The sequence below is a fragment of the Leopardus geoffroyi genome, chromosome B1, assembly GCF_018350155.1.
Source record: "Leopardus geoffroyi isolate Oge1 chromosome B1, O.geoffroyi_Oge1_pat1.0, whole genome shotgun sequence".
Lineage (NCBI taxonomy): Eukaryota > Metazoa > Chordata > Mammalia > Carnivora > Felidae > Leopardus > Leopardus geoffroyi.
The window spans coordinates 46,217,899-46,231,747 of NC_059327.1; the positions used below are offsets into that span (position 1 = coordinate 46,217,899).

At 39.2% G+C, this 13,849-nt stretch overlaps 1 protein-coding gene across 1 annotated transcript in view; it reads right to left on the reverse strand.

Moving 5' to 3' along the window:
• Nucleotides 1-936: 936 nt before the first annotated feature.
• The window catches only part of UNC5D (unc-5 netrin receptor D), a 569,825-nt gene continuing 556,912 nt past the window's right edge, over nucleotides 937-13,849 (reverse strand). Inside the window, exon 18 of the mRNA XM_045460948.1 lies at nucleotides 937-1,125. Within this exon, the coding sequence (XP_045316904.1) occupies nucleotides 999-1,125 (127 nt within the window). The 3' untranslated portion in view covers nucleotides 937-998. The remainder of the gene's footprint in view (nucleotides 1,126-13,849) is intronic.

Consider the following 13,849-nt stretch of genomic DNA (forward strand, 5'->3'; position numbering starts at 1 on the left):
CATGGAAGTCCTTTTGTTTTTATGAAAATACCCCCATTGTCTAGTTGCATAGTAGTTTGTTTCTGCCTTTCTTACAGTAAAATACACATAAAAATTTTAAACTGTTAAATGGTACCTCTAAGCTTACCCTGAAAATTAGCAGTTTTCTCCTCTATGCCATTCACTCCTAATTCTTGCTCCCCTGAGGAAACCTCTTTCAATTTTTGGCTACTCTTTCATACTTACTTCTGTATTTGTAAATACTATTCCTGTACTACTTTCTTGAATTTTCCTTAAGCTTTATATATTCTCCATAAAATACCAATTAGCGAGGATGAGAACCTAGTTTTCTTAAGTACTTAGCATGCCCACTCACATACATACATACACAAAGTCACACAACACAACTACATTCACTCATAAATATCTCTCAATCTAGTTATTCTCTTCTTCCGATGAAGTTATAGCTCATTTCTTGTTAAATTACTATTAAGTGTTTATATTGTCAAGACTAGGAAATAGTCATTCACGGCTGATCCATGCAGTACATTACAATCACATTTTCTGGTAAAATGTTAGGTCCTTCCTGGTGTCCCTCACGATATTTTATTTATTTATTCATTCATTTATTCATTTGTTTATTTATGAGAGAATGAGTCGGGAAGGACAGAGAAAGAGGGGGATAGATGATCTGAAGCAGGTTCCATGCTGACAGCAGAAGGCAGATGGGGGGCTCGAATTCACCAACCGCAAGATCATGACCTGAGACAAAGTCAGATGCTTAACCCACTGAGCCACCCAGGAACCCCATGACCACGTTTTAATTTTGCTTAGTGATCTCTGTATAACTCACAAATCTATCTCCAGAGCCTCTGTTTTGAAGATATCACCTGAATATATTCAAAACATATCAGGTGTTCTGTTTTATTTTCTTGCTGGAGATCTTGCTCACAGAGCCCAGATACTTCCTGCTCCAATTTTGATTGGTTACCCTCTAAGCTTGAAGCACAGCAGCCATCTCAGAACCCATCATCCTGGGAATCCCTTTTGCTTCTCTTTTGTTTTGCATCTCCATTTTCTGGGTTCCAGATTTTTCTCTTCCGAGTTTTCTCCCTCGTTTTCATGTGTGGATCTTCCCGGAGTTCCCTAAGAAAAGAAAATGTTGAGACCTTTCCTGTCTGAAAAGGCCTGTTTTTGTGTGTCCCCCTAAATTAGTGATAGCTTGGTTAGTTATAGAATTCCAGATTGCAAATCATTTCCCTTTGAATAGAGAAGACCAATGATAACCTTCTTCATGTTCTTTTGTGTTTTTTACTCTAGTAACATTTAAGAACTTCTGTTAGGGGTGTTGTGAAATTTTAAAGTAACATGTCTTATTGTGGATCTTTTATTTTCTTTCATTCTGTATTTCACAAGCATTCTCAATGTATGTCATGCCCTGTCATTTGAGTTTTGTCTGTTTTGTTTTTTGGGGGACAATATCTTTTAAATGTTAGAAGTATTTAACATTCTTTTTAAATGTTCAATGTTTCTTGAATTGCCATTATATGAATACTAGTTTCCAAATTTAATTACTTAATTTACTTATGTTTTCTTGTCTAATTTTCATGTCTGTTGTTCTAAGTTTAGGAGTTTTCCTCAATCATTAGGTTGAAACCACAAATATTTCTAAGGAATTATTTTATTTATTTATTTTGAAAAAGAGAGACAGGATGCTTGAGCAGGGGAGGGGCAGAGAAAGGTGGGGGGAGAGAGAGAATCCCAAGCAGGCTCTGCACTGTCAGCATGGAGCCTGATGTGGGGCTTGATTCCATGAACCGTGGGATCATGACCTGAGCTGAAATCCAGAGTCAGATGCTTAGCCAACTGAGCTATCCAGGCACCCCTCTGTGGAATTATTTTACAATTTTATTGTCCTATTTTTGGTTCTCCGAGCTCTTTTTAGTTTTCTGATACTTTTATAAATACGTTATTTTCATGTTCTATACTTGTATCTTATCCCTCTAAGAATAGTAACCACAGATATTTTTAAGTATTTTTTGTTGTTTTGTATTTGATTTTTATTTTAATCTTCTATTGTCTTTAGTTTCCTCAGTTATTTTATTCTCTTTCCATTTTGATATCCTTTTGGCTTCTCGAGGCTCTCCTCAAATGTCTGGTTGTCATTGGCCTTCTATTCATATTTTAAAATGAAGAACATAAGCAGACCCCTATTAAAAACTCTGTGGCTGGGCAGGGCTTGTCAACTGATAAGTTTCATGGTTGCGTAATTAGGTTGACCCTGCCTGTCTTGTTTGAGGACCTCCAAACAGCAGCATCCAATGTTCTCTCTCAGGGGTGTTTATTTCCTCACAGAAGAATCCACCGGTTTCCTGCATGAGTGGTACAAGCATTGTCTGAGACAAGAGGTGTGGGAAGGGTGTACCATGGCCTCACTGTTCAATGTATCCCTTGTCACTCTCATGGTCCTGAGGATGGCACACATTCCTTTCTGGAGCTGTACCTGAACTCTTTTCTTTCAGCTTCTACAAACTAAACAACTCCACAGTCCACACAGGGTAGCCACCTGGTGTGATGGGGGAAGGATCTGGGAGTCTCTCTGCAATTGTTAAAGCCTATTTCACAGGATTATTGAAAATGAATCCTGCTTGCTGAGTGACTCTGCATCCCCCCACCCCCTTCACCATTTGGTTGCTACTTATCCCCACTTAGAACAGCACTGGGCACATATGAGGCCCTCAATAAATATTTGTGGAACTAATGAATGATTTATAATTTGATTGCTAAGCATCGTGAATGCTTTACTGTAGACTCCTACCCTGCAGGTCTGGGGTTCAGCCTACTCAGATAAGCTACTTCAATTACACTCCTGTACCCAGATTAATTTCTCCCCACTGCTATTTGATTCTTTTCCATTCATCCTGTCTTTGTGGGTTTATGGACTGTGTATTTTTTTTTTTTTTTTTTTGCCATTTTCATCCCTTTGTGCCATTTTTGTAAGCAGCAGAGATGGAAGAGATGAAGACTTAATGTGTCACAGAGCTCCATGAAAGATTTCCTGCTCGAATTTTGTTGTAATTACATATATTTTAAATGAAAATTTTCATGCATCGAGAAAGTATAGGAAGTATAAAAAACAAAATAACATATGTATCCACACCTGCTTCAAAAAAGGCTTTTCATTTTAGTCCTCTTTGCTTCAGATTTATCTTTGTCTTAGTCTCTATCCCTGCTCCTGTCATGCTCTATCACTCATGTGCTCACTCTATCTTCTCCCATTTTTAAAGAACCAAAATATTTCAGAGATGTATGAGTAAAGCTTCTCTTAACTTTCTGCAATTTGTTTCTTTCCCTTCACTTCTCAGAGGTAGCTACTTCATTTGATATATTTTATTCCCTCCATGTGGATATCTTAACGTCCATGTATGTAGCCCAAAGTAACTTATAGTTTTATTTTATGTGTTTGAAATTCTATGTAAATAGTGTCATATTATACATTATACATATTCATGATGTATACATGTGGATGCATTCACTTAACAGCTGTCAGGCATTCCAAGCATATATTCTACATCTTTTACTTCTATTTTAGATTAAAATGTATCATGGGACACAAATTGCGTCCATAAAGTTCATTGCACACTACCACTACAAAGAAGCAGCGTAGTTTTATTTTAATGTTTTTAAGTGTATTTATTTGGTGAGAGCGAAGCAAGAGTGGGGGAGGGGCAGAGAGAGAGGGCAAGAGAGAGAATCCCAAGCAGGTTCCATGCCATGAGCACAGAGCCCGACGTGGAGCTTGAACTCGGAGACCGTGAGATCATGACCTGAGCCGAAACCAGGAGTTGGACCTCAACTGACTGAGCCACCCAGGTGCCCCAAGCAGCATAAATTTTAAAAACCTGGATTCAAATCTAGAATCTCTCATTTGCTAGCTCTGTAATTTAGGGCAAGTTGCTTAACCTCTCAGGCCTTGATATCATTTGTAAAATTTAAATACCAGTAGTACACACCATATTGTTGTTTTAAGTATGTAGCTTTCCGGAGAGTACATGACAATAGTAAACCATCCAATAATGCTGTTGCTATTATTATATAATGGCAACAATTCATTGACTCAGGATCTCTGAACTGGAAGTAAAAAAAAAAAAAAAAAAAAGTTCTCCCTGGTAGTTTCTTCAGAACTGGTTGTAGTTCTACCGCTTGGGAATGGGGAAAGCAAGTCTAATCCCTTTTCCATATGACAGACTTCCAAATATTTGAAGACAAATATCAAGGCCCCCTGAGTCTAATTATATTGAAAATGAAAAAAAAAAAAAAAAAGAAAGAAAAGAAAAGGAGGGGAATTGGTACACAGCAGTGATGGATGAAACCTCATCTATCGAGACAAACAGGTAAAAAACAATGAAATACCTTAAAACTTCCCCTTCTGGTTCCTCCAGCAGAACCTCCCTTTGAAAAAAATCTTGTAAGTGGTATGGAAATTTTTTGTTCCTACCTTTTGGGGATCTGCTTGATGGTATTAACATAAGTGCTACCAAATGGACTGGGAGATAGGTTTAAAAATTATCTTATGAAGACAGTCTTTATTGTAATCTATTATAGTTAAGCCTGAAATGGATAATAATAGAAAGGAATGCTCTGGTTTTACAAGGCAATAACGTGGTGTCTGAGCCATCAAACTTTATTGTGAGCCAGACTACGGAGTAGTTTATCCCAAAGAAGCTCTCTGACAAGCGTAGAACCAACAACTTGAGCTGGGATTGGCCACAGAAAGAGTTGTGTTAACAAATACAGTTGTGCCTCCTACTTCCCTAATGGAGTTTCTGATTTTTACATCAGGTATTGTGTTCAACACACACACACACACACACACACACACACACACACATCCCTATCATTATATCTTCGACTGAAACCACTTTCTGAAACTGCCCACTTAGATAAAAAGCATCAATACATGAAGACTTCTTTTCCCTAAACCTCAGCAGATTCTCAACCTGCAGAGTCATTTTTGAGATGTCAATGAGTTTAATTTTGTTCTTTGGACAAGTTGTCCGTCCTGAAGGTAATGAGAGGCTAGGGCAGAGGTCGGCAAACTATGGCCCCCGGGCCAACCCCAGGCTGCTACCTGCTTATTTAAGATAAGAATAGTTTAAAATTTTTTAAATTCTTGAAAAAAAAAATCAAGTGATGTTATGTGACACATAAAAATTGTATGGAAAGCAAATTTCAGTATCTATAAATAAAGTTTTATTGCAACCCAGCCCCTCTCACTAGTTTATATATGGTCTATGACTGCTCTCTTGTGACAGTGGCAGAGTTGAATAGTTTCAGTGGAGACCTTGTAGCCCCTAATGTTTACACTCTGCCCTTATCAAAACAGTTTCTCATCCCTAAACTAGTGAATGTAGATCTGGTTAGGAGGAGTAACAAAGAATCTCAATTTGAAGGGAAAGAGAAGAGAGTCTTTAGTAACGTCTTGGGATGGAAGGACTTACTCAAAACTGAAAAAAATGTCAATAAAGAGAGTATAGGCACTATTTGCATGCTTCAGTGAAAGCTGTAGATCAAAATGACCAGAAGCTTTTCAGATTCCTTAAAAACTCATCCCAGATTTGAACAGCTCTGTGAAAATTGTGCCTCCTATAAGGGGGTAAAAAAAAAAAAAAAAAAAAAAGAAAAGAAAAAATTTTGTAATTTCTGCAGAATTGGCTCGAGTTCTTCCACTTGGGACCAGGCAGGACTAGTGTAATCTGTCTTCCATATGACAGATTTTCAAATATTTGAAGACAATATCAAGTCCCCCAGAGTCTAATTATATCGAAAATGGGGGGAAACAGGAAAGAAAGAAAAAGAGGGGCACTGGTACATGGCAGTGATGGATGAAGCCTCACACATCAAAACAGAGTCTGTCCATCCCTTCCCCCTCCTCCCCCACAGGCTCACTGCTCTCTAGTAACTAAGAAAACCCGTCCTCAAACGAGTTCAGGATTGGCAATTGTTTCGATTTCCACAAAGATGGACATGATAGTAGGAGAGGCCATGTGACTTCTGTCTTCCCCCAAGGGCTTCAGATGTTGAGTTACTGATGTTGGTGGCAAAGAGGAGAAACAGACCTGCCAATTCTTGGGGCAATGGAAGGAAAACACACACACACACAAAACAAAGCACAGTAGTGACTTGGAAAGTTGTTGAGAGATGCTGCACAAATAAAAGTCTCCCAGGAGATTTTTCAAGACACACTGAGTCTTGTCAAGAACAACTTGTCAAAGACTTGAACACGGACAAAAGGATGTACTGAGTGTCTCTTCAGTGAAGTACTGGGTGGTGTTCAGCTGGCCAGCTGGGGACCGTTTGCTTCTGCAGGGGTGTGTAGCTTTAGACCCCTGTTGACTTGCTTACATTATAGGTCTGTAGGGGGAGAAGTTAAACTATAGCAAGCTGAGAGTAATGCAAATGAATTTTGTCCAGATACAACTGAGTTATACTTCGCAGAGAAGATAACCACAAACAGTATATATTTTTTGTACTACAGGATATTAATATATACTGGCCACAAAATTGGCCAATAGCCTATAGGGCATGAGACATTAACCAGTTTTGCATCTATTAGCATTTTCCTTTCAGAATTCCCATGCGCATGTACATGTATGTGTGTACATACGTGTATATGCGTTCTTCAGGCTCTCCTTTGAACTAATATTAACCAGTTTCTTCATTAATCAGTTAAGTATACCTTTGACATATGTTCATGTTGTGTTTGCATGTTTTTAACTTTGTGAGAAACATTTTCTTTTCACAATACAAAGAATTACATAAATATATTCACTACAAAGATAATCTTTCAGATATATGAATACATTCCTTTCCAGAACACTTTTTTTTTTTTTTTAATTTTTTTTTCAACGTTTATCTATCCTTGGGACAGAGAGAGACAGAGCATGAACGGGGGAGGGGCAGAGAGAGAGGGAGACACAGAATCGGAAACACGCTCCAGGCTCTGAGCCATCAGCCCAGAGCCTGACGCGGGGCTCGAACTCACGGACTGCGAGATCGTGACCTGGCTGAAGTCGGACGCCCAACCGACTGCGCCACCCAGGCGCCCCAGAACACTTTTTTTTTTTAATGTATTCATTTCTTCTGATTGTACCAGGAAGAAAGGAAGCCTCAGGACGGTGCTAACATGTCTTGACCAACTCTTGTGTCTTCTGATGATTTCCAATCTGTCAGGGCTGCTGATCTCTCCTTAAAACAGAAGCACTGGGCTCCCAGAAGCCTCTCGTGAGCAGCACCTGATGGGAAGCCCATGCAGGAGGGCACCCTTACGGACCCCAGAAGCTTCAGCTAGTAGAATTCTTTAACTGTGTGCCTGGGTGATTCATTCTGTTAGAAACCCTGCAGTCTGCCCTTGAATTAAGACTTTCTGTTCTACACATAGTGTGGCTAAAAACAAAAACTTTATTTGTTTTGGAGAAATAGCACTCCAGAAGACCTGGTTTAAACTCTGCCACCGACTAGCTTTGTAATTTTTTTGCCAAGCGCTGTATTTCCCTTCTATTTCTGTTTTGTTTGAATAAGCGCATAATTATCTACCTCACAGGACTTCGAAGAAAGTTTTTAAACACAAAACAGATAATGTCTAAATGGGTAAACCTAGCGAACTTTTAATCAATCAATTGCTTAATTAATTTATTCAGTTTTAATGACTACTCTTACCACATCCTTCATCCCTGCTGAGGTGAGCCACCAGAGGCTGTCCGTTGGACCATGAGTCTTGTGAGGGGTTGTACGTGTGACCTATTTCCCACTTTCGCAACTTGTGAAACCTTTCCCTGGTGCTTTCCGTCATCACCAAAATGCCTTACATTATTTAATATGCCAAGGTGCCGTATTTTAGGGTTCAGGACACCTTGGCATATTGAATATCTTAAGCTGACTGAGCTTGAGAAAATGGCGGAAACAGGAAACCACCCTGACCTCTCCTCTCCCCCTTCTTCCCTGAAGGCAGGAGCTACGTGTCCCCTGCGGAAGGGATCCTCATTGTACGGGGAGGAAAGAAGACATCCTTATCACCAGAGACAGGGAATGTAGGGCCAAGAAGGCTGTATAAACAGGCCCTGTTACTTCTTCACCATTTACTACCCTGCACCCAAATCCCTTCATCTTGTGAATTCTTCACCAATTTATTGTTTCCTTGTCCAAAGGTATAAAAGTTTCCCGTTCTGGTCACTTCAGTGGCTTGGGAGAGCTCCCCTGCACATGTGAAAATTCAATAGAATGTGCATGCTTTCCTCCCGTTCACGTGTTTTGTATCAGTTAAAAAAAATTTTTTTTAATGTTTCTTTATTTTTGAAAGAGAGACAGAGTGCAAGTAGGGGAGGGGCAGACAGGGAGGGAGACACAGAATCCAAAGCAGGCTCCAGGCTCTGAGCTGTCTGCACAGAGCCGGAAGTGTGGTTCCAACTCATGAACCGTGAGATCGTGACCTGAGCTGAAGTCGGATGCTTAACCTACTGAGACACCCGGGTGCCCCTGTGTCAGTTTGCTAGGCCCAGCCAGGGACCCAATGAGAGTAGAGGAGAATTCTTCCTCCTTCACATATCATATCTCTGAACATTTCCTTCTTTTTCTTGCTCTTAGTGAAGCCTGGCTCTTAAACTACTGTGATCTTTTCTGTGATCGCTGTTTTCTCGCCTAAACCTTCTGTACCACCAGAAGTGGGGGAGAGTTCTCTTTCCTTCTCATGGCCATTTCCAGACCACCTCTCTCTCTTCTCCCTAATATTTTCCATGGTCTGATACTCCTATTTTGAGATAATATCAACCACGATCTCTGCTGGTTGTAATAATCTACAGATGCCCAAATCCATTCCTGTTATTCACGGGAGTGTTAGCTTCTGACTTACTGTCATCGTCTGCAACACATTCCCATTTAAATTTTTGGATTTTTGAATATACATATAGATGATTCTTCTACTTCCCTGCTCTAATTCCTCGAATTTTGATTCTCCAATGATTTGATCTTTGATCCTAGCTCAGCTGCTTACTGTGACCTAGTAACATCTTCTAGACCAGTGGTTCTCAGCTTTGGTTGCTCCGTAGAAGATCTTTGGAAATGTCTGGAGATGTTTTGGGCTGTCGTAGTTGGTAGGAACCATTGGCATTTTGTAGGTATGGATCAGGGATGCTGCTGACTATTGTACAAAGCACAGAAAGCCCTTCGCTAAAAAGAATTATCTGGCCCTAAATGTCACTAGTGCCAATCTTGGTAAGATTTTGCTTGACAGCCCTATTTAAAAAATACAACCCCAATCACACCTCCAGAAACTCCATTCTTCTATCCTTTGTCTAATTCACTCTAGATCTTCCTTATTTAGTCCTTATTCTCAGTCTTCCTTTGGAAGAATGAAATCTCTGTGAGTGGGATAGTTTTTGTTCCCTTTGTTCATAGGCTGCTTCCCCCAAAGAAGACAATAACTATTATTATTATTTTTTTAATAAATTGAACACCTGGGTAAAGGGGTGAGTCAAGAGAAGGCACACTTAAATGCTAAATTGTTTCTGTTTTTGCTAAGAGTGTAAAGGATGACAAAAAGGATTGATAGTTTGGGCCCCTAAAAGCCAGAAGTATTAACTCCTCAGCTCTTTCGGTGATGATAAATCTGTAGCTGACCTAAGCATTTATGTAATCTTTTGCTTTTGATATTGTCAGGCATACCCTCCTAATGATGATCTTTCTCAAAGTATGTGGATGTTTAGAGCTCAGGTGCTAGAAGAAGGCCATCTCTATTTTTCTGGGTACTCTACCCAAATTTTTCAAGCTAGGGATTCAAGGAGATGAACATGTCTGTGTCACTTAAATCTTCGCATGTCTAGCAATTTGGTCTGTAATATCTTCTTTTGGCTGTAGACAGATATAGGAAGTAGAGGGCATGCATGATGCTGATTTTAGAATTGAAGCAATTGAGACTCAAAAAGTAAAATGAATTGTCTGAGACTCCATTGGTAGGCATGACAGCTAAGATTAGAGCCTTCATTAGTTAATGCCTTCTTAACCTACTCTGGGCTCTTTCTATTTAACTGGGCAGCATCTTCTTCAGCTGCCAGGTGACTGGACACCTAACACTCACCCCTTTAAAAGTAAGGATGTGTTGGCGTTTCCTCTGAGCTTACAAAAAGCAAGTTTATTTGATACAAGTCATTTAATTGTAAAGAGGCGTCCAGGCTTTAAAGTAGTCTTTATAAGGTGGGGCAAAATATTTGCAACTCATTCTTGTCAGTTTTAAGTGTGTATTTTTAACTTAACTATCGAGGAACGTGGCTCAACCAAACGTTCACGGCCAAGAACTAAAATGTTAGAAAGGTTGCCACGGGCTTAGCACATGCTCACAGATGAGAAATTTTGCAAACTGCAAAGAAATGGGTTGGTAGATGAGAAAAAAAAAAGTTGAAGAAAACCTAGACTGAATTAATTTAGAATGGAGGACCCGCCCTATCTCTTCTACATCTTTACAAAAGTGAATCCCAAAATGTTAACTGTGAGATGTTACTACATGCTCATTAAGTAGGAGGAAGTGATAAATATTTGGAAAATGTTGTAGACATTGTAGCCTTGGCTAAATGATTAAAAATTCCTATTAGCATAATTCTTTTTTTAGCTGTCCTATTTACAAAATGTTAGTAATAATAGCACTGGCTTCATATGGTTGCCAGGGGATTACGTGGGTGAATCCATGCAAGGTACCTAGCAGATTGAAAGTATTCAAAAAGTATTGCAAACCCTTTGAGAATTCCTACAATAAAGAAGAATGTGAGTAAGCGTTTCCCAAATATGGCTAAACGTAAGGATCAGTACCTAATAACCTAGCATAGAAGTTTGGAAAATGCTATTGTGGAAGATCCAGTGGATCAAAGACTAGAAGCATGAAAAGCAATATGGTAGGCTCTCCTGAATAAAATACTTAGGAATCTAGTTATCAATATTAATATTCTTGTTTGAATGCTTTTCCTCCTTTATTTTCATCTGACAAATTCTTACTCTTCTCTGATGGAGAAACTGAAACCATGACCCAAATTTTCCATCCTTCCTGCATCTATACCCTTTAAAGCACTGTGATTTTTGCAACAATTCCCATCAAGAGTTGGATTCTATTTCTCTGTCTTGAATGAGATGATCTCAGGGTTATGTTGGCCAGTAGAATATCACAGAAATGATGGTGTTCCAAGACTATTCTTCAAAACACTCTACGTGCTTTCTTCCTCTGCCTTTACCAGGAGAACATACCCAGCCTAACCTATTGCATCCTAAGACCTATGGGGCAGAGCTTTGTCCTACTGGTCTAGTCCTTCGACATGTAAGGAGCCTAGTCTGGAAGAGCCAGCCCAGCTGACCCCCAGAATAACAACACATACAGGAATGAATTCAGCTGAGATAGGCAAGCAGGGCTCAGATCAAGAGGACCTCCCTGCTGACCCATAAATTTGTAGGAATGATAAATGGTTACTTTAAGTCACAAATTATGGGGCTTATTGCAGAGTGTGATTATAGAAATAGCTCTATGTTAATATACCATCTTGAAATCTTAGCCCAATGACCACGTGTCTATGTTCTTTTCCCTCCTACAACACCACCTGGTTTTACCTGTCTATTCTCCCTTCATAGTCTGTGCTCACCTCTTTTGTAGCACTTGTTTGATGGTATGATAACTTCTTGATAGAGAGTAAGCTTCGTGAAGGTTGAGTCGATGTTTTTTTATTTATGAATTCCCACCTTAGAGTAGAGGGTCTGGCATATAGAGACTAATTACACCCAAGCTACTCTTTAATTTGTGTATACTCTTATGATTTTAAGGACTTTGTGTTGTCTGAAAACCAGAAAATGGGTCATCTCATTAATGGAGCATCTACTCTATGCAAGATCAGTATTTTAAACAAAATGTTACTGGTCTTAGTGACAGGTTTATTTTATTAATTTTATTTAATTTTATTTATTTTTGAGAGAAAGAGAGGGAGCAAGTGTGTGAGGGGCAGAGAGAGAGAGAGAGAAGAGAGAGAATCCCATGAGGGGCAGAGAGAAGGAGGAAGGGAGAGACAGACAGACAGAGACAGAAGTGGGGCTCACCCGAAGTGGGGCTCGAGCTCACCAACTGTGAGATAATGACCTGAGCCGAAGTCAAATGCTTAACAGCTAAGCCATCCAGGAACCCCCATAGATAGATTTTAAATATGTATTTGCCTTATCATCTGACTCCAATTCTTTCTTTCCTAAAATCATTTTATGTAGGTGGATATAGTGGACCTTATTAGAGTATTTTTTAAGCTTAATGTATTAAGGATTAACCTTTATATTTCACTTATTTCAGGGTTTAAGACTTTTTTTTTTTTTTTTTTTGCCTTAAGTAACTGAGCTAGCTATCAGAAAGATGAAAATTAAGTACATCTGTGGCCCTGTTACTTTACAATGTTTATATAACGAACACTCTAAGATGCCTCTGCTCAGAAGCAGGACCGGCCAGAGAGAGCTAGAGATGTGTATAGTCATTATACTATTTCTTGAACATTGACTTTGTACCCAGTGAACTTGATAGGATTATCTCCTTTCAAAGGTAGTTTCTTGGCCAAGTCATGTGTCCAGAGAATGGCTGACTCAGCATTGCTATGTTGATCTCAAACACATTTTGTTAGCTACCATGCATACATAATGTCTTTCTAAAGTAAGGTAAAAGCACTCATTAGTTGCTCACTAAGGACCATATAGTGTGCTAAGGACTTTACGTGTATCTGTGTGTGTGTGTGTTTTTTTTTTTCTTTCACTTAATCTTCACACTTTGGAGACAATCTAAAATTCTATTATGAAGTATTATCAAGTAGAAACAGTAAGTATTTTGTCTGATATTAAATGCTAAATGACAGAACGCAGGATTTGAACCCAGGCTTTGTTATCATGTAGTCAATCTAAATACATATTTTTGAATGAATAAGTCAATCCTATCAGAATAAGTTTGATCAAATTCTAACACATGTTGACTACAGAGAATAAACATTAGCCCAAAGTAGTTTAATCCACTCAGAATCAGCTCTTAGGTAGACAAAATATTTTTTAGGTAAAACCTAAAAAAAAAAAAAAAAAAAAAAGATTTTGAACAACTAATTACAGACTCAAGCTGATAGGTTCCATTTTTGTGAAAATGAGGTAGTTTTATCTGAATCTCTCTGCTGGCCACAGCATTCTTCCACCTAACCAACTCAGATTGGACTTATTTGCTCTATTAAAATACTTGTAGGGCACCTGGGTGGCTCAGTTGGTTAAATGTCCAACTTCAGCTTAGGTCATGATCTCAGGGTTTTGGGGTTCAAGCCCCATATTGGGCTCTGTGCTGACAGCTCAGAGCCTGGAGCCTGCTTCGGATTCTATGTCTCCCTCTCTCTGCTCACTCTCTGTCTCTCTAGGTCTCTCAAAAATGAATAAACATTAAAAAAAAAAAAGTTCTAGGGGCACCTGGGTGGCTCGGTTGAGTGTCTGACTCTTGATTTCAGCTCAGGTCATAATCTCACAGTTCCTAGGATCGAGCCCCACTTCAGGATCTGTGCTGAACAAGGAGCCTGCTGAAGATTCTCTCTCTCTCTCTCTCTCTCTCACTCTGCCCCTCTTCCCTGCTTGTGCATTCTTTCTCTCCCTCTAAAACAAAAACAAAAATAAGCATGCCAGAAAATAGATAGTTCTGAAATTTTTGGCTTGGTTCTGCCTAATCCTACCGATTTACCTAGTTAACGATTCCACCAGTAACTTAAATATATTTTAATTAGCTTCAAAGCATGGGAATGACTCACAGCCACTTTGTGGATATTCCTACCCATCCCTACTAGTC